The sequence below is a fragment of the Scyliorhinus torazame genome, chromosome 2 (assembly GCF_047496885.1).
Source record: "Scyliorhinus torazame isolate Kashiwa2021f chromosome 2, sScyTor2.1, whole genome shotgun sequence".
In the NCBI taxonomy this organism is placed as follows: Eukaryota; Metazoa; Chordata; class Chondrichthyes; order Carcharhiniformes; family Scyliorhinidae; genus Scyliorhinus; species Scyliorhinus torazame.
This window is the reverse complement of record NC_092708.1, coordinates 188884112-188903884: the sequence shown is the minus strand read 5'-3', so window position 1 is coordinate 188903884 and position 19773 is coordinate 188884112. Positions and strand designations below refer to the sequence as shown.

The 19773-nt window shown below is 58.7% G+C and overlaps 1 protein-coding gene across 2 annotated transcripts in view; it reads left to right on the top strand.

Moving 5' to 3' along the window:
- The window catches only part of LOC140394332 (hyccin 2-like), a 139804-nt gene that overhangs the window by 66661 nt on the left and 53370 nt on the right, over positions 1 to 19773 (top strand). For both annotated transcript variants that reach the window (XM_072481531.1, XM_072481522.1), the window contains exon 7: positions 15849 to 15944. In XM_072481531.1, coding sequence (XP_072337632.1) covers positions 15849 to 15944 — 96 coding nt within the window. The remainder of the gene's footprint in view (positions 1 to 15848; positions 15945 to 19773) is intronic.

The following is a 19773-nucleotide window of genomic DNA, read 5'->3' as shown; positions in this document are numbered from 1 at the left end:
GGTTATGGGTGGCTGGGGAGGGAGGGTGTCGGAGAAGCAGAAAATGCACAGTGTTAGACTGTCCAATGCATGCAGCCCGGGGGGTGGGCAGCTGGCGACTTCAGTGGCCAGGGCACCCGGCTCTGGCGGCCGGTATGGGTGCCGGCATGTGGTGCAGGCTGGGGATATGGGCGCCCTACGGGTGTGGGTTGGGTGGTGTTGTGAGTTTGTGGGATCGAGGTTGGTGCTAGGGGCACAGTGCTGCCTACTCACCCTGGATGCCCTGAGGAAGTCGTGCAGTTTCTTCCGGGGTCGGATTGTATTATTCACGGCGCTGACCACCTCTGCCACCTGTGTCCAGGCGGCAGCTGGTAGCCTCTTTCCTGGGCCGGGGTTCAGGCTCACCCGCCTCTTCACGCCGTCTTGGAGCTCAGCGTCTGTAAAACGGGGTGTCGCTCTCATTGCTGCCATCTTGTTGGCTGGGATGAGTGTGTGTGTACATTTGGCTGCAGCTTGTCAGCTTCCCACGTGTCAATCGCAAATCCGCACCGTTTCTCATTGAAATCGATGGTGTTCCACATGGCGCCGGTGCTCGCCCCTTATCCATGAATCCTGCACCAGCGGCAACACTTAATCTCAGGAATGAAGAATTCAGTTGATCTTTTCTTTGGGGATGGCAGTGAAGACATTATTAAGTAGGGGTTTGTCGGGGGACGCAGTAAGGGCTGGGAACTGTGGGGGGGGGGGGGGAGTCCTGGGAGCGGTGGTAGGGACGCGGTAAGGGTTGGGAGCGGTGGTAGGAGTGCAATAAGAGGTAGGAAATGTGGGGGAGGCACGGGTGAGAGTGGTGAGAGGGCACGGTAAGGAGTGGGGAGAGGGCACGGTAAGGAGTGGGGAGAGGGCGGGGTAAGGAGTGGTGAGAGGGCAGGATAAGGAGTGGTGAGGGGGCACGGTAAGGAGTGGTGAGGGGGCACGGTAAGGAGTGGGGAGAGGGCAGGGTAAGGAGTGGGGAGAGGGCACGGTAAGGAGTGGTGAGAGGGCAGGATAAGGAGTGGTGAGGGGGCACGGTAAGGAGTGGGGAGAGGGCACGGTAAGGAGTGGTGAGAGGGCACGGTAAGGAGTGGTGAGAGGGCACGGTAAGCAGCGGTGAGAGGGCACAGTAAGGAGCGGTGAGAGGGCACAGTAAGGAGCGGTGAGAGGGCATGGTAAGGAGTGGTGAGAGGGCACGGTAAGGAGTGGTGAGAGGGCACGGTAAGGAGTGGTGAGAGGGCACGGTAAGGAGTGGTGAGAGGGCAGGGTAAGGAGTGGTGAGAGGGCACGGTAAGGAGTGGTGAGAGGGCAGGATAAGGAGTGGTGAGGGGGCACGGTAAGGAGTGGTGAGAGGGCACGGTAAGGAGTGGTGAGAGGGCACGGTAAGGAGTGGTGAGAGGGCACGGTAAGGAGCGGTGAGAGGGCACGGTAAGGAGCGGTGAGAGGGCATGGTAAGGAGTGGTGAGAGGGCACGGTAAGGAGTGGTGAGAGGGCACATAAGGAGCGGTGAGAGGGCACGGTAAGGAGTGGGGAGAGGGCAGGGTAAGGAGTGGTGAGAGGGCACGGTAAGGAGTGGTGAGAGGGCAGGGTAAGGAGTGGTGAGGGGGCACGGTAAGGAGTGGTGAGAGGGCACAGTAAGGAGCGGTGAGAGGGCACGGTAAGGAGTGGGGAGAGGGCAGGGTAAGGAGTGGTGAGAGGGCACGGTAAGGAGTGGTGAGAGGGCAGGGTAAGGAGTGGTGAGAGGGCACGGTAAGGAGTGGTGAGAGGGCGGGGTAAGGAGTGGTGAGAGGGCGGGGTAAGGAGTGGTGAGAGGGCACGGTAAGGAGCGGTGAAAGGGCAGGGTAAGGAGTGGTGAGAGGGCAGGGTAAGGAGTGGTGAGAGGGCACGGTAAGGAGTGGTGAGAGGGCGGGGTAAGGAGTGGTGAGAGGGCAGGGTAAGGAGTGGTGAGAGGGCAGGGTAAGGAGTGGTGAGAGGGCAGGGTAAGGAGTGGTGAGAGGGCAGGGTAAGGAGTGGTGAGAGGCCACGGTAAGGAGTGGTGAGAGGGCACGGTAAGGAGTGGTGAGAGGGCATGGTAAGGAGTGGTGAGAGGGCACGGTAAGGAGTGGTGAGAGGGCACATAAGGAGCGGTGAGAGGGCACGGTAAGGAGTGGTGAGAGGGCACGGTAAGGAGTGGTGAGAGGGCACGGTAAGGAGTGGTGAGAGTGCACGGTAAGAAGTGGTGAGAGGGCACGGTAAGGAGTGGTGAGAGGGCAGGGTAAGGAGTGGTGAGAGGGCAGGGTAAGGAGTGGTGAGAGGGCACGGTAAGGAGTGGTGAGAGGGCACGGTAAGGAGTGGTGAGAGGGCACATAAGGAGCGGTGAGAGGGCACGGTAAGGAGTGGTGAGAGGGCAGGGTAAGGAGTGGTGAGAGGGCAGGGTAAGGAGTGGTGAGAGGGCGGGGTAAGGAGTGGTGAGAGGGCACGGTAAGGAGTGGTGAGAGGGCACGGTAAGGAGTGGGGAGAGGGCACGGTAAGGAGTGGTGAGAGGGCACGGTAAGGAGTGGTGAGAGGGCACGGTAAGGAGTGGTGAGAGGGCAGGGTAAGGAGTGGTGAGAGGGCACGGTAAGGAGTGGTGAGAGGGCATGGTAAGGAGTGGTGAGAGGGCACGGTAAGGAGTGGTGAGAGGGCACATAAGGAGCGGTGAGAGGGCACGGTAAGGAGTGGTGAGAGGGCACGGTAAGGAGTGGTGAGAGGGCACGGTAAGGAGTGGTGAGAGGGCAGGGTAAGGAGTGGTGAGAGGGCAGGGTAAGGAGTGGTGAGAGGGCACGGTAAGGAGTGGTGAGAGGGCACGGTAAGGAGTGGTGAGAGGGCACATAAGGAGCGGTGAGAGGGCACGGTAAGGAGTGGTGAGAGGGCAGGGTAAGGAGTGGTGAGAGGGCAGGGTAAGGAGTGGTGAGAGGGCGGGGTAAGGAGTGGTGAGAGGGCAGGGTAAGGAGTGGTGAGAGGGCACGGTAAGGAGTGGTGAGAGGGCATGGTAAGGAGTGGTGAGAGGGCACGGTAAGGAGTGGTGAGAGGGCAAGGTAAGGAGTGGTGAGAGGGCACGGTAAGGAGCGGTGAGAGGGCGGGGTAAGGAGTGGTGAGAGGGCACGGTAAGGAGCGGTGAGAGGGCACGGTAAGGAGCGGTGAGAGGGCGGGGTAAGGAGTGGTGAGAGGGCAGGGTAAGGAGTGGTGAGAGGGCACGGTAAGGAGTGGTGAGAGGGCATGGTAAGGAGTGGTGAGAGGGCACGGTAAGGAGTGGTGAGAGGGCAAGGTAAGGAGTGGTGAGAGGGCACGGTAAGGAGTGGGGAGAGGGCAGGGTAAGGAGTGGTGAGAGGGCACGGTAAGGAGTGGTGAGAGGGCAGGGTAAGGAGTGGTGAGAGGGCAAGGTAAGGAGTGGTGAGAGGGCAGGGTAAGGAGTGGTGAGAGGGCAGGGTAAGGAGTGGTGAGAGGGCACGGTAAGGAGTGGTGAGAGGGCACGGTAAGGAGTGGTGAGAGGGCACGGTAAGGAGTGGGGAGAGGGCAGGGTAAGGAGTGGTGAGAGGGCACATAAGGAGTGGTGAGAGGGCACATAAGGAGTGGTGAGAGGGCACGGTAAGGAGTGGGGAGAGGGCACGGTAAGGAGTGGTGAGAGGGCACGGTAAGGAGTGGGGAGAGGGCAGGGTAAGGAGTGGTGAGAGGGCAGGGTAAGGAGTGGTGAGAGGGCACGGTAAGGAGTGGTGAGAGGGCAGGGTAAGGAGTGGTGAGAGGGCAGGGTAAGGAGTGGTGAGAGGGCACGGTAAGGAGTGGTGAGAGGGCATGGTAAGGAGTGGTGAGAGGGCACGGTAAGGAGTGGGGAGAGGGCACGGTAAGGAGCGGTGAGAGGGCAGGGTAAGGAGCGGTGAGAGGGCACGGTAAGGAGTGGGGGGAGGGCAGGGTAAGGAGTGGGGAGAGGGCACGGTAAGGAGTGGTAAGAGGGCACGGTAAGGAGTGGTGAGAGGGCGGGGTAAGGAGTGGTGAGAGGGCGGGGTAAGGAGTGGTGAGAGGGCAGGGTAAGGAGTGGTGAGAGGGCAGGGTAAGGAGTGGTGAGAGGGCACGGTAAGGAGTGGTGAGGGGGCACGGTAAGGAGTGGTGAGAGGGCAGGGTAAGGAGTGGTGAGAGGCCACGGTAAGGAGTGGTGAGAGGGCGGGGTAAGGAGTGGTGAGAGGGCACGGTAAGGAGTGGTGAGAGGGCACGGTAAGGAGTGGTGAGAGGGCACGGTAAGGAGTGGTGAGAGGGCAGGGTAAGGAGTGGTGAGAGGGCAGGGTAAGGAGTGGTGAGAGGGCACGGTAAGGAGTGGTGAGAGGGCACATAAGGAGCGGTGAGAGCAGGGTAAGGAGTGGTGAGAGGGCAGGGTAAGGGGTGGTGAGAGGGCACGGTAAGGAGTGGTGAGAGGGCACGGTAAGGAGTGGTGAGAGGGCGGGGTAAGGAGTGGTGAGAGGGCAGGGTAAGGAGTGGTGAGAGGGCACGGTAAGGAGTGGTGAGAGGGCACGGTAAGGAGTGGGGAGAGGGCAGGGTAAGGAGTGGTGAGAGGGCACGGTAAGGAGTGGGGAGAGGGCAGGGTAAGGAGTGGTGAGAGGGCACGGTAAGGAGTGGTGAGAGGGCACGGTAAGGAGTGGTGAGAGGGCAGGGTAAGGAGTGGTGAGAGGGCACGGTAAGGAGTGGTGAGAGGGCATGGTAAGGAGTGGTGAGAGGGCACGGTAAGGAGTGGTGAGAGGGCACGGTAAGGAGTGGGGAGAGGGCACGGTAAGGAGTGGTGAGAGGGCAGGGTAAGGAGCGGTGAGAGGGCACGGTAAGGAGTGGGGAGAGGGCAGGGTAAGGAGTGGTGAGAGGGCACGGTAAGGAGTGGTAAGAGGGCGGGGTAAGGAGTGGTGAGAGGGCGGGGTAAGGAGTGGTGAGAGGGCAGGGTAAGGAGTGGTGAGAGGGCACGGTAAGGAGTGGTGAGAGGGCACGGTAAGGAGTGGTGAGAGGGCACGGTAAGGAGTGGTGTGAGGGCACGGTAAGGAGTGGTGAGAGGGCAGGGTAAGGAGTGGTGAGAGGCCACGGTAAGGAGTGGTGAGAGGGCGGGGTAAGGAGTGGTGAGAGGGCACGGTAAGGAGTGGTGAGAGGGCACGGTAAGGAGTGGGGAGAGGGCGGGGTAAGGAGTGGTGAGAGGGCAGGATAAGGAGTGGTGAGGGGGCACGGTAAGGAGTGGTGAGGGGGCACGGTAAGGAGTGGGGAGAGGGCAGGGTAAGGAGTGGGGAGAGGGCACGGTAAGGAGTGGTGAGAGGGCAGGATAAGGAGTGGTGAGGGGGCACGGTAAGGAGTGGGGAGAGGGCACGGTAAGGAGTGGTGAGAGGGCACGGTAAGGAGTGGTGAGAGGGCACGGTAAGGAGCGGTGAGAGGGCACAGTAAGGAGCGGTGAGAGGGCACAGTAAGGAGCGGTGAGAGGGCATGGTAAGGAGTGGTGAGAGGGCACGGTAAGGAGTGGTGAGAGGGCACGGTAAGGAGTGGTGAGAGGGCACGGTAAGGAGTGGTGAGAGGGCAGGGTAAGGAGTGGTGAGAGGGCACGGTAAGGAGTGGTGAGAGGGCAGGATAAGGAGTGGTGAGGGGGCACGGTAAGGAGTGGTGAGAGGGCACGGTAAGGAGTGGTGAGAGGGCACGGTAAGGAGTGGTGAGAGGGCACGGTAAGGAGCGGTGAGAGGGCACGGTAAGGAGCGGTGAGAGGGCATGGTAAGGAGTGGTGAGAGGGCACGGTAAGGAGTGGTGAGAGGGCACATAAGGAGCGGTGAGAGGGCACGGTAAGGAGTGGGGAGAGGGCAGGGTAAGGAGTGGTGAGAGGGCACGGTAAGGAGTGGTGAGAGGGCAGGGTAAGGAGTGGTGAGGGGGCACGGTAAGGAGTGGTGAGAGGGCACAGTAAGGAGCGGTGAGAGGGCACGGTAAGGAGTGGGGAGAGGGCAGGGTAAGGAGTGGTGAGAGGGCACGGTAAGGAGTGGTGAGAGGGCAGGGTAAGGAGTGGTGAGAGGGCACGGTAAGGAGTGGTGAGAGGGCGGGGTAAGGAGTGGTGAGAGGGCGGGGTAAGGAGTGGTGAGAGGGCACGGTAAGGAGCGGTGAAAGGGCAGGGTAAGGAGTGGTGAGAGGGCAGGGTAAGGAGTGGTGAGAGGGCACGGTAAGGAGTGGTGAGAGGGCGGGGTAAGGAGTGGTGAGAGGGCAGGGTAAGGAGTGGTGAGAGGGCAGGGTAAGGAGTGGTGAGAGGGCAGGGTAAGGAGTGGTGAGAGGGCAGGGTAAGGAGTGGTGAGAGGCCACGGTAAGGAGTGGTGAGAGGGCACGGTAAGGAGTGGTGAGAGGGCATGGTAAGGAGTGGTGAGAGGGCACGGTAAGGAGTGGTGAGAGGGCACATAAGGAGCGGTGAGAGGGCACGGTAAGGAGTGGTGAGAGGGCACGGTAAGGAGTGGTGAGAGGGCACGGTAAGGAGTGGTGAGAGTGCACGGTAAGAAGTGGTGAGAGGGCACGGTAAGGAGTGGTGAGAGGGCAGGGTAAGGAGTGGTGAGAGGGCAGGGTAAGGAGTGGTGAGAGGGCACGGTAAGGAGTGGTGAGAGGGCACGGTAAGGAGTGGTGAGAGGGCACATAAGGAGCGGTGAGAGGGCACGGTAAGGAGTGGTGAGAGGGCAGGGTAAGGAGTGGTGAGAGGGCAGGGTAAGGAGTGGTGAGAGGGCGGGGTAAGGAGTGGTGAGAGGGCACGGTAAGGAGTGGTGAGAGGGCACGGTAAGGAGTGGGGAGAGGGCACGGTAAGGAGTGGTGAGAGGGCACGGTAAGGAGTGGTGAGAGGGCACGGTAAGGAGTGGTGAGAGGGCAGGGTAAGGAGTGGTGAGAGGGCACGGTAAGGAGTGGTGAGAGGGCATGGTAAGGAGTGGTGAGAGGGCACGGTAAGGAGTGGTGAGAGGGCACATAAGGAGCGGTGAGAGGGCACGGTAAGGAGTGGTGAGAGGGCACGGTAAGGAGTGGTGAGAGGGCACGGTAAGGAGTGGTGAGAGGGCAGGGTAAGGAGTGGTGAGAGGGCAGGGTAAGGAGTGGTGAGAGGGCACGGTAAGGAGTGGTGAGAGGGCACGGTAAGGAGTGGTGAGAGGGCACATAAGGAGCGGTGAGAGGGCACGGTAAGGAGTGGTGAGAGGGCAGGGTAAGGAGTGGTGAGAGGGCAGGGTAAGGAGTGGTGAGAGGGCGGGGTAAGGAGTGGTGAGAGGGCAGGGTAAGGAGTGGTGAGAGGGCACGGTAAGGAGTGGTGAGAGGGCATGGTAAGGAGTGGTGAGAGGGCACGGTAAGGAGTGGTGAGAGGGCAAGGTAAGGAGTGGTGAGAGGGCACGGTAAGGAGCGGTGAGAGGGCGGGGTAAGGAGTGGTGAGAGGGCACGGTAAGGAGCGGTGAGAGGGCACGGTAAGGAGCGGTGAGAGGGCGGGGTAAGGAGTGGTGAGAGGGCAGGGTAAGGAGTGGTGAGAGGGCACGGTAAGGAGTGGTGAGAGGGCATGGTAAGGAGTGGTGAGAGGGCACGGTAAGGAGTGGTGAGAGGGCAAGGTAAGGAGTGGTGAGAGGGCACGGTAAGGAGTGGGGAGAGGGCAGGGTAAGGAGTGGTGAGAGGGCACGGTAAGGAGTGGTGAGAGGGCAGGGTAAGGAGTGGTGAGAGGGCAAGGTAAGGAGTGGTGAGAGGGCAGGGTAAGGAGTGGTGAGAGGGCAGGGTAAGGAGTGGTGAGAGGGCACGGTAAGGAGTGGTGAGAGGGCACGGTAAGGAGTGGTGAGAGGGCACGGTAAGGAGTGGGGAGAGGGCAGGGTAAGGAGTGGTGAGAGGGCACATAAGGAGTGGTGAGAGGGCACATAAGGAGTGGTGAGAGGGCACGGTAAGGAGTGGGGAGAGGGCACGGTAAGGAGTGGTGAGAGGGCACGGTAAGGAGTGGGGAGAGGGCAGGGTAAGGAGTGGTGAGAGGGCAGGGTAAGGAGTGGTGAGAGGGCACGGTAAGGAGTGGTGAGAGGGCAGGGTAAGGAGTGGTGAGAGGGCAGGGTAAGGAGTGGTGAGAGGGCACGGTAAGGAGTGGTGAGAGGGCATGGTAAGGAGTGGTGAGAGGGCACGGTAAGGAGTGGGGAGAGGGCACGGTAAGGAGCGGTGAGAGGGCAGGGTAAGGAGCGGTGAGAGGGCACGGTAAGGAGTGGGGGGAGGGCAGGGTAAGGAGTGGGGAGAGGGCACGGTAAGGAGTGGTAAGAGGGCACGGTAAGGAGTGGTGAGAGGGCGGGGTAAGGAGTGGTGAGAGGGCGGGGTAAGGAGTGGTGAGAGGGCAGGGTAAGGAGTGGTGAGAGGGCAGGGTAAGGAGTGGTGAGAGGGCACGGTAAGGAGTGGTGAGGGGGCACGGTAAGGAGTGGTGAGAGGGCAGGGTAAGGAGTGGTGAGAGGCCACGGTAAGGAGTGGTGAGAGGGCGGGGTAAGGAGTGGTGAGAGGGCACGGTAAGGAGTGGTGAGAGGGCACGGTAAGGAGTGGTGAGAGGGCACGGTAAGGAGTGGTGAGAGGGCAGGGTAAGGAGTGGTGAGAGGGCAGGGTAAGGAGTGGTGAGAGGGCACGGTAAGGAGTGGTGAGAGGGCACATAAGGAGCGGTGAGAGCAGGGTAAGGAGTGGTGAGAGGGCAGGGTAAGGGGTGGTGAGAGGGCACGGTAAGGAGTGGTGAGAGGGCACGGTAAGGAGTGGTGAGAGGGCGGGGTAAGGAGTGGTGAGAGGGCAGGGTAAGGAGTGGTGAGAGGGCACGGTAAGGAGTGGTGAGAGGGCACGGTAAGGAGTGGGGAGAGGGCAGGGTAAGGAGTGGTGAGAGGGCACGGTAAGGAGTGGGGAGAGGGCAGGGTAAGGAGTGGTGAGAGGGCACGGTAAGGAGTGGTGAGAGGGCACGGTAAGGAGTGGTGAGAGGGCAGGGTAAGGAGTGGTGAGAGGGCACGGTAAGGAGTGGTGAGAGGGCATGGTAAGGAGTGGTGAGAGGGCACGGTAAGGAGTGGTGAGAGGGCACGGTAAGGAGTGGGGAGAGGGCACGGTAAGGAGTGGTGAGAGGGCAGGGTAAGGAGCGGTGAGAGGGCACGGTAAGGAGTGGGGAGAGGGCAGGGTAAGGAGTGGTGAGAGGGCACGGTAAGGAGTGGTAAGAGGGCGGGGTAAGGAGTGGTGAGAGGGCGGGGTAAGGAGTGGTGAGAGGGCAGGGTAAGGAGTGGTGAGAGGGCACGGTAAGGAGTGGTGAGAGGGCACGGTAAGGAGTGGTGAGAGGGCACGGTAAGGAGTGGTGTGAGGGCACGGTAAGGAGTGGTGAGAGGGCAGGGTAAGGAGTGGTGAGAGGCCACGGTAAGGAGTGGTGAGAGGGCGGGGTAAGGAGTGGTGAGAGGGCACGGTAAGGAGTGGTGAGAGGGCACATAAGGAGTGGTGAGAGGGCAGGGTAAGGAGTGGGGAGAGGGCAGGGTAAGGAGTGGTGAGAGGGCACGGTAAGGAGTGGTGAGAGGGCACGGTAAGGAGTGGTGAGAGGGCAGGGTAAGGAGTGGTGAGAGGGCACGGTAAGGAGTGGTGAGAGGGCATGGTAAGGAGTGGTGAGAGGGCACGGTAAGGAGTGGGGAGAGGGCACGGTAAGGAGTGGTGAGAGGGCAGGGTAAGGAGTGGTGAGAGGGCACGGTAAGGAGTGTGGAGAGGGCAGGGTAAGGAGTGGTGAGAGGGCACGGTAAGGAGTGGTGAGAGGGCACGGTAAGGAGTGGTGAGAGGGCAGGGTAAGGAGTGGTGAGAGGGCACGGTAAGGAGTGGTGAGAGGGCATGGTAAGGAGTGGTGAGAGGGCACGGTAAGGAGTGGGGAGAGGGCACGGTAAGGAGCGGTGAGAGGGCAGGGTAAGGAGCGGTGAGAGGGCACGGTAAGGAGTGGGGAGAGGGCAGGGTAAGGAGTGGGGAGAGGGCACGGTAAGGAGTGGTGAGAGGGCACGGTAAGGAGTGGTGAGAGGGCGGGGTAAGGAGTGGTGAGAGGGCGGGGTAAGGAGTGGTGAGAGGGCAGGGTAAGGAGTGGTGAGAGGGCAGGGTAAGGAGTGGTGAGAGGGCAGGGTAAGGAGTGGTGAGAGGGCACGGTAAGGAGTGGTGAGGGGGCACGGTAAGGAGTGGTGAGAGGGCAGGGTAAGGAGTGGTGAGAGGCCACGGTAAGGAGTGGTGAGAGGGCGGGGTAAGGAGTGGTGAGAGGGCACGGTAAGGAGTGGTGAGAGGGCACGGTAAGGAGTGGTGAGAGGGCGGGGTAAGGAGTGGTGAGAGGGCAGGGTAAGGAGTGGTGAGAGGGCACGGTAAGGAGTGGGGAGAGGGCACGGTAAGGAGTGGTGAGAGGGCAGGGTAAGGAGTGGTGAGAGGGCAGGGTAAGGAGTGTGAGAGGGCAGGGTAAGGAGTGGTGAGAGGGCAGGGTAAGGGGTGGTGAGAGGGCACGGTAAGGAGTGGTGAGAGGGCGGGGTAAGGAGTGGTGAGAGGGCAGGGTAAGGAGTGGTGAGAGGGCACGGTAAGGAGTGGGGAGAGGGCACGGTAAGGAGTGGTGAGAGGGCAGGGTAAGGAGCGGTGAGAGGGCACGGTAAGGAGTGGGGAGAGGGCAGGGTAAGGAGTGGTGAGAGGGCACGGTAAGGAGTGGTAAGAGGGCACGGTAAGGAGTGGTGAGAGGGCGGGGTAAGGAGTGGTGAGAGGGCAGGGTAAGGGGTGGTGAGAGGGCAGGGTAAGGAGTGGTGAGAGGGCACGGTTAGGAGTGGTGAGGGGGTACGGTAAGGAGTGGTGAGAGGGCAGGGTAAGGAGTGGTGAGAGGCCACGGTAAGGAGTGGTAAGAGGGCGGGGTAAGGAGTGGTGAGAGGGCACGGTAAGGAGTGGTGAGAGGGCACGGTAAGGAGTGGTGAGAGGGCACGGTAAGGAGTGGTGAGAGGGCACGGTAAGGAGTGGTGAGAGGGCACGGTAAGGAGTGGTGAGAGGGCACGGTAAGGAGTGGTGAGAGGGCACGGTCAGGAGTGGTGAGAGGGCACGGTAAGGAGTGGTGAGAGGGCACGGTAAGGAGTGGTGAGAGGGCAGGGTAAGGAGTGGTGAGAGGGCAGGGTAAGGAGTGGTGAGAGGGCAGGGTAAGGAGTGGTGAGAGGGCAGGGTAAGGAGTGGTGAGAGGGCACGGTAAGGAGTGGTGAGAGGGCACGGTAAGGAGTGGTGAGAGGGCACGGTAAGGAGTGGGGAGAGGGCAGGGTAAGGAGTGGTGAGAGGGCACGGTAAGGAGTGGTGAGAGGGCACGGTAAGGAGTGTTGAGAGGGCAGGGTAAGGAGTGGTGAGAGGGCATGGTAAGGAGTGGTGACAGGGTACGGTAAGGAGTGGTGAGAGGGCATGGTAAGGAGTGGGGAGAGGGCACGGTAAGGAGTGGTGAGAGGGCAGGGTAAGGAGCGGTGAGAGGGCACGGTAAGGAGTGGGGAGAGGGCAGGGTAAGGAGTGGTGAGAGGGCACGGTAAGGAGTGGTAAGAGGGCACGGTAAGGAGTGGTGAGAGGGCGGGGTAAGGAGTGGTGAGAGGGCAGGGTAAGGAGTGGTGAGAGGGCAGGGTAAGGAGTGGTGAGGGGGCACGGTAAGGAGTGGTGAGAGGGCAGGGTAAGGAGTGGTGAGAGGGCACGGTAAGGAGTGGTGAGGGGGCACGGTAAGGAGTGGTGAGAGGGCAGGGTAAGGAGTGGTGAGAGGCCACGGTAAGGAGTGGTGAGAGGGCGGGGTAAGGAGTGGTGAGAGGGCACGGTAAGGAGTGGTGAGAGGGCACGGTAAGGAGTGGTGAGAGGGCACGGTAAGGAGTGGTGAGAGGGCACGGTAAGGAGTGGTGAGAGGGCACGGTAAGGAGTGGTGAGAGGGCACGGTAAGGAGTGGTGAGAGGGCACGGTAAGGAGTGGTGAGAGGGCACGGTAAGGAGTGGTGAGAGGGCACGGTAAGGAGTGGTGAGAGGGCACGGTAAGGAGTGGTGAGAGGGCACGGTAAGGAGTGGTGAGAGGGCACGGTAAGGAGTGGTGAGAGGGCACGGTAAGGAGTGGTGAGAGGGCAGGGTAAGGAGTGGTGAGAGGGCAGGGTAAGGAGTGGTGAGAGGGCAGGGTAAGGGGTGGTGAGAGGGCACGGTAAGGAGTGGTGAGAGGGCACGGTAAGGAGTGGTGAGAGGGCACGGTAAGGAGTGGTGAGAGGGCACGGTAAGGAGTGGTGTGAGGGCACGGTAAGGAGTGGTGAGAGGGCACGGTAAGGAGTGGTGAGAGGGCACGGTAAGGAGTGGTGAGAGGGCACGGTAAGGAGTGGTGAGAGGGCACGGTAAGGAGTGGTGAGAGGGCACGGTAAGGAGTGGTGAGAGGGCACGGTAAGGAGTGGTGAGAGGGCACGGTAAGGAGTGGTGAGAGGGCACGGTAAGGAGTGGTGAGAGGGCAGGGTAAGGAGTGGTGAGAGGGCAGGGTAAGGAGTGGTGAGAGGGCAGGGTAAGGAGTGGTGAGAGGGCAGGGTAAGGGGTGGTGAGAGGGCACGGTAAGGAGTGGTGAGAGGGCACGGTAAGGAGTGGTGAGAGGGCGGGGTAAGGAGTGGTGAGAGGGCAGGGTAAGGAGTGGTGAGAGGGCACGGTAAGGAGTGGCGAGAGGGCGAGGTAAGGAGTGGGGAGAGGGCAGGGTAAGGAGTGGTGAGAGGGCACGGTAAGGAGTGGTGAGAGGGCAAGGTGAGTGGTGAGAGGGCACGGTAAGGAGCGGTGAGAGGGCACGGTAAGGAGTGGGGAGAGGGCAGGGTAAGGAGTGGTGAGAGGGCAGGGTAAGGAGTGGTGAGAGGGCAGGGTAAGGAGTGGTGAGAGGGCACGGTAAGGAGCGGTGAGAGGGCACGGTAAGGAGCGGTGAGAGGGCACGGTAAGGAGTGGGGAGAGGGCAGGGTAAGGAGTGGTGAGAGGGCAGGGTAAGGAGTGGTGAGAGGGCAGGGTAAGGAGCGGTGAGAGGGCACGGTAAGGAGTGGTGAGAGGGCACGGTAAGGAGTGGTGAGAGGGCACGGTAAGGAGTGGTGAGAGGGCACGGTAAGGAGTGGTGAAAGGGCAGGGTAAGGAGTGGTGAGAGGGCGGGGTAAGGAGTGGTGAGAGGGCGGGGTAAGGAGTGGTGAGAGTGCACGGTAAGGAGCGGTGAGAGGGCACAGTAAGGAGCGGTGAGAGGGCATGGTAAGGAGTGGTGAAAGGGCAGGGTAAGGAGTGGTGAGAGTGCACGGTAAGGAGTGGTGAGAGGGCATGGTAAGGAGTGGTGAAAGGGCAGGGTAAGGAGTGGTGAAAGGGCAGGGTAAGGAGTGGTGAGAGTGCACGGTAAGGAGCGGTGAGAGGGCACAGTAAGGAGCGGTGAGAGGGCATGGTAAGGAGTGGGGAGAGGGCAGGGTAAGGAGTGGCGAGAGGGCGAGGTAAGGAGTGGTGAGAGGGCAAGGTGAGTGGTGAGAGGGCACGGTAAGGAGCGGTGAGAGGGCACAGTAAGGAGCGGGGAGAGGGCAGGGTAAGGAGTGGTGAGAGGGCACGGTAAGGAGTGGTGAGAGGGCAAGGTGAGTGGTGAGAGGGCACGGTAAGGAGCGGTGAGAGGGCACGGTAAGGAGTGGGGAGAGGGCAGGGTAAGGAGTGGTGAGAGGGCAGGGTAAGGAGTGGTGAGAGGGCAGGGTAAGGAGTGGTGAGAGGGCACGGTAAGGAGCGGTGAGAGGGCACGGTAAGGAGCGGTGAGAGGGCACGGTAAGGAGTGGTGAGAGGGCAGGGTAAGGAGTGGTGAGAGGGCAGGGTAAGGAGTGGTGAGAGGGCAGGGTAAGGAGCGGTGAGAGGGCACGGTAAGGAGTGGTGAGAGGGCACGGTAAGGAGTGGTGAGAGGGCACGGTAAGGAGTGGTGAGAGGGCACGGTAAGGAGTGGTGAAAGGGCAGGGTAAGGAGTGGTGAGAGGGCGGGGTAAGGAGTGGTGAGAGGGCGGGGTAAGGAGTGGTGAGAGTGCACGGTAAGGAGCGGTGAGAGGGCACGGTAAGGAGCGGTGAGAGGGCATGGTAAGGAGTGGTGAAAGGGCAGGGTAAGGAGTGGTGAGAGTGCACGGTAAGGAGTGGTGAGAGGGCATGATAAGGAGTGGTGAAAGGGCAGGGTAAGGAGTGGTGAAAGGGCAGGGTAAGGAGTGGTGAGAGTGCACGGTAAGGAGCGGTGAGAGGGCACAGTAAGGAGCGGTGAGAGGGCATGGTAAGGAGTGGGGAGAGGGCAGGGTAAGGAGTGGCGAGAGGGCGAGGTAAGGAGTGGTGAGAGGGCAAGGTGAGTGGTGAGAGGGCACGGTAAGGAGCGGTGAGAGGGCACAGTAAGGAGCGGGGAGAGGGCAGGGTAAGGAGTGGTGAGAGGGCGGGGTAAGGAGTGGTGAGAGGGCGGGGTAAGGAGTGGTGAGAGGGCGGGGTAAGGAGCGGGGAGAGGGCAGGGTAAGGAGTGGTGAGAGGGCGGGGTAAGGAGTGGTGAGAGGGCGGGGTAAGGAGTGGTGAGAGGGCGGGGTAAGGAGTGGTGAGAGGGCGGGGTAAGGAGTGGTGAGAGGGCGGGGTAAGGAGTGGTGAGAGGGCGGGGTAAGGAGTGGTGAGAGGGCAGGGTAAGGAGTGGTGAGAGGGCAGGGTAAGGAGTGGTGAGAGGGCGGGGTAAGGAGTGGTGAGAGGGCGGGGTAAGGAGTGGTGAGAGGGCGGGGTAAGGAGTGGTGAGAGGGCAGGGTAAGGAGTGGTGAGAGGGCGGGGTAAGGAGTGGTGAGAGGGCGGGGTAAGGAGTGGTGAGAGGGCGGGGTAAGGAGTGGTGAGAGGGCAGGGTAAGGAGTGGTGAGAGGGCACGGTAAGGAGTGATGAGAGGGCACGGTAAGGAGTGGTGAAAGGGCAGGGTAAGGAGTGGTGAGAGAGCGAGGTAAGGAGTGGTGAGAGGGCAGGGTAAGGAGTGGTGAGAGGGCGGGGTAAGGAGTGGTGAGAGGGCGGGGTAAGGAGTGGTGAGAGGGCGGGGTAAGGAGTGGTGAGAGGGCAGGGTAAGGAGTGGTGAGAGGGCGGGGTAAGGTGTGGTGAGAGGGCGGGGTAAGGAGTGGTGAGAGGGCGGGGTAAGGAGTGGTGAGAGGGCAGGGTAAGGAGTGGTGAGAGGGCGGGGTAAGGAGTGGTGAGAGGGCACGGTAAGGAGTGATGAGAGGGCACGGTAAGGAGTGGTGAAAGGGCAGGGTAAGGAGTGGTGAGAGAGCGAGGTAAGGAGTGGTGAGAGGCAGGGTAAAAGGTGGGAGCAGTGGAGGGGCGGGGGTGCGCAGTGGGGAGAGGAGCAGTAAGGGATGGGAGCTATGGGTGGAACGGTGGTGGGGGGGTAGCGAGCGGAATGGGGAAGCAGTAAGGGGCGGGAGCAGTTGAGCGGGGGTGGGGGTCGGTATGGTCCGTATCCCAGTTTCTTTATTCTCTGTGCCGGAGAAATGGTAGCTCATGATGGCCTGTCCTCTCGCAATGCCCCACACTTGCTGAGTGCCACCTCAAGCTATCTGTAACCAATGATGATCTCCTCCGTAACGGAGAGAGATGGCAGTGGCATTTTGTGTACAATAACAAATGAGCAGTTAATATTCCATCTGGTGAGGTGCCAGCCATTTGCCAGTCATTGCTCTACTAATGCCCAAGGCACATTGTTTGAGGCTGAAAGTAGTAATGTAACTGACTTTGGGAGCTAGTGACACCACAGATATAAAACCTGTAAGATAAGGTCCAGGAGCCTGTTGATATCAGGGTTCACTGGATAAGTATATTTCCAAGACAAGATATCTTCTGTACATCTATAAAGTTTGGTGTTTTTCCCCCCCAGGTTCGAAGTGCTGAGTTTCCTCATGCTGTGTTATAATTCTGCAGTGGTCTCCATGCCGAACTCTTCCTACCAATCCTTGTGTAATGTGTGTTCGAGGTAAGTGATGTGAGTGAAGCAATAATAGTGGTTTATTTTAAAGCTTATTTTTCAAAGGGTTTTTCTTTGTTAATTTTTGTCATTTAGTTGAGGGGTGGCATAGTCTGTAGGCTGATGATGTCACCATGGCACAGTGTGGTGGAGGGTGAGGGTGGCACAGTGTGGTGGAGGGGTAAGGGTGGGACAGTGTGGGGAGGGGTGAGGGTGGCACAGTGTGGTGGAGGGGTGAGGGTGGCACAGTGCGGTGGAGGGTGAGGGTGACAGTGTGGGAGGGGTGAGGGTGGCACAGTGGTGGAGGGTGAGGGTGACAGTGTGGGGAGGGGTGAGGGTGGCACAGTGTGGTGGAGGGGTGAGGGTGGCACAGTGCGGTGGAGGGGTGAGGGTGGCACAGTGCCATGGAGGGGTGAGGGTAGCACAGTGCGGTGGAGGGGTGAGGGTGGCACAGTGCGGTGGAGGTGTGAGGGTGGCACAGTGCGGTGGAGGGGTGGGGGTAACAGCGTGGGAGGGTGAGGGTGGCACAGTGCGGTGGAGGGGTGAGGGTGACAGTGTGGGGAGGGGTGAGGGTGGCACAGTGCGGTGGAGGAGTGGGGGTAACAGTGTGGGAGGGTGAGGGTGGCACAGTGCGGTGGAGGGATGAGAGTGACCGTGTGGGAGGGGTGATGGTGGCACAGTGAGGTGGAGGGGTGGGGGTAACAGTGTGGGAGGGGTGATGGTGGCACAGTGCGGTGGAGGGGTGAGGGTGACAGTGTGGGGAGGGGTGAGGGTGGCACAGTGCGGTGGAGGGGTGGGGGTAACAGTGTGGAGGGTGAGGGTGGCACAGTGCGGTGGAGGGGTGAGGGTGACAGTGTGGGGAGGGGTGAGGGTGGCACAGAGGTGGAGGGGTGGGGGTAACAGTGTGGGAGGGGTGATGGTGGCACAGTGCGGTGGAGGGGTGAGGGTGACAGTGTGGGGAGGGGTGAGGGTGGCACAGTGCGGTGGAGGGGTGGGGGTAACAGTGTGGAGGGTGAGGGTGGCACAGTGCGGTGGAGGGGTGAGGGTGACAGTGTGGGGAGGGGTGAGGGTGGCGCAGTGGAGGGGTGAGGGTGGCACAGTGCAGTTGAGGGTGGCAGTGCGGTGGAGGGGTGAGGTTGGCACAATGCGGTGGAGTGGTGAGGGTGGCACTGGTAAGTGTGACATGGTGTAGGTTGAGGCCGCGATGAGTGAATCCGTGTGCATTAAACAGACAGACTGAGTAGGGATTAGGAAGAAGGGAACTGAGTTACACCTTTAAGCAGGACTGGAGAGACAATGGCAGCTGTGTCTAGAGTTGAAGTTCTGGATGAGAGCTCATGTCAAGTTGTCTTGGGCCTGAGAGGCCTCACCTCAATAAACAGAAGCTGTGGAAAGTATTTCAGGTGTTGTCAGTTGGAAATTGCAATATAAAACAATGTATGATCCTGTTCTACCACTTATATAAGACAGACTTGCATTTAAAGATCTTTATTAGTGTCACAAGTAGACTTCCATTAACACTGCAATGAAGTTACTGTGAAACACCCCTAGTCATCACATTCCGGCGCCTGTTCGGGTACACAGAGGGAGAATTCCAAATGTCCAATTTACCTAACAGCACATCTTTTGGGACTTATGGGAGGAAACCAGAGCACCAGTCGGAAACCCACACAGACACGGGGAGAACGTGCAGACTCCGCACAGACAGTAACTTCATTGCAGTGTTAATGTAAGCCTACTTATATCAATGTAAGATTATTATATCATTATTTTTATTATGACATCACGCAATCGTTCTCTTAAAGTGCCCCTGTTCAGCTGCCTGTGAGGAAACACTAAAAACACCATGAATACACAACATTTCCTCCCCCTTTAAAGCAAAGGTCCCTGACACAATAAACAGTATAACATTAACAATCTGGTGTCTTTGGCTTGGTGTGAGTGTCTTAATTGTTTATCTTAAACCAGAGTTGACGTAATGATCTGAGGTTGAATCAGTGTTTGATTTGCAATTGAGGAGCTTTTTTCCCAAATTTGTCCGATCAGTGTCAGGTTTTCGGGAAGGTCCGGGGCATCTCCTGGCACGGCTGGAGTCGATTCTGCCGCTAGTGGATTGGTTCTTGTCACCAAAAGTTGATCTGCATGTTGTCTCCATGTTACATCGTCTCGGGTTTGTGACCAGTCCGGTTTGTGCTAAAATGGTGGCAGGTATCCACCTTTCACTTGTGGTATAATTTCTTACCAGAACTTCTTGACCCTGGTGAAAACCACAACGTTTTGTCTTGTTCTCTTGCTGAGTGACGTGATCCTGCTGCTTTTTCTCAACAATTTATTTTGCCTTGGTGGTTTTAGCAAATCGAATGCTGTGTGTAGTTGATGTCCAATCACTAGCAACGTCAGATAGAACTGGGATGTTGAGTGTGCGGTGCTCCTGTACCTGAGCAGGAATTGAATCAAACGTTTAGACAATGAACCTTGTTCTCTGGTTACCTTTACCGGATGTTTCATTGTCTGTACAAAACGTTCTGCTTGCCCATTTGTGGCAGGGTTATAAGGAGCAGACCAGATGTGTTGAACCCCGTTCTCCTTCAAGTAGTTTATGAACTGCAGCCCATTATCGCTTATGAGTTTTTCATGGCAGCCAAATCTGCTGAAGATTTCACTCAATCTCTCAATTGATTTTCCTGAGGATTGTTATGGGTCCGGGTTTACAGAACCCCAAAGTGTTTCATGGAGTTCAACCGACCCACAACTTTTAATAGATTGTGGTGTGGGAAGCACACGGCGTACTCTCCAGGTGTGATACAGCAGAAATGGACAAGTGGTTTTTAAAACAAAACAATGTTTATTCTATGAACTCAAGTTAACCTTTTAAAAACAAACATTGAATATCTTAACACCCATTACTTCAAAGATAACCTCAAACGACTACAACACTAAATAATCCTTCAAACTGTTCCTTTAAACATCCAAAAGACTTCAAACCTTCAAAAATAGGAGCACATTAAGTTACATTCAATATATTTATAGTCTTTGGATTGCAGAAATCAACAGACCAGCTCTGTATTTCTTCCTGCAGCTCACAGCAAAACACACAAACACTCCCAGCTGCCTTCTCAAACTGAAACTCAAAAAGCAGAAGTGAGCTCAGCTCCCCCCACCCTCTGACATCACTTCAGTAATATGATCAGCTCCATTTTCTTAAAGGTACATTGCTTCAACATCCATTTCTTAAAGGTACACTCACATGACAGGATGTTGACTTATGGTGACAACTTCATTTTGAGAGAGCATTGATGAGAATGAGACACATAATCTATTAGTGTCACAAGTAGGCTTACATTAACACTGCAATAAAGTTACTGTGAAAATCCCCTAGTCGCCACACTCCAGGCCCTGTTCGGGTACACAGAGGGAGAATTCAGAATGTCCAATTCACCTAACAAGCACACCTTTCAGGACTCGTGGGAGGAAACCGGAGCACCCGGAGGGAGAATGTGGACACTCTGCACAGACAGTGATCCAAGCCGGGAATCGAACCCGGGTCCCTGGTGCTGTGAAGCAGCAGTGCTAACCACTGTGCTACCGTGCCACCTTTCCATGGGCCCTCCCAACGTCCTAGCATAATCAACATGTGCCAATTGCCAGGCCTCTTCTGGCCATTGACACGGGTGCAACGGGGCTAATGGCTGCAGGTTCTGCACTTTTGCACAAGGCAAACACATTCCTACCTTCTCCTCGATTCCGGCATCTAGCCCCGGCCACCAAAAATAGATCCTGGCTATCTCATTTACTCTTACAATATCACAGTGACCTTAGTGTAACTAGTTAATACACA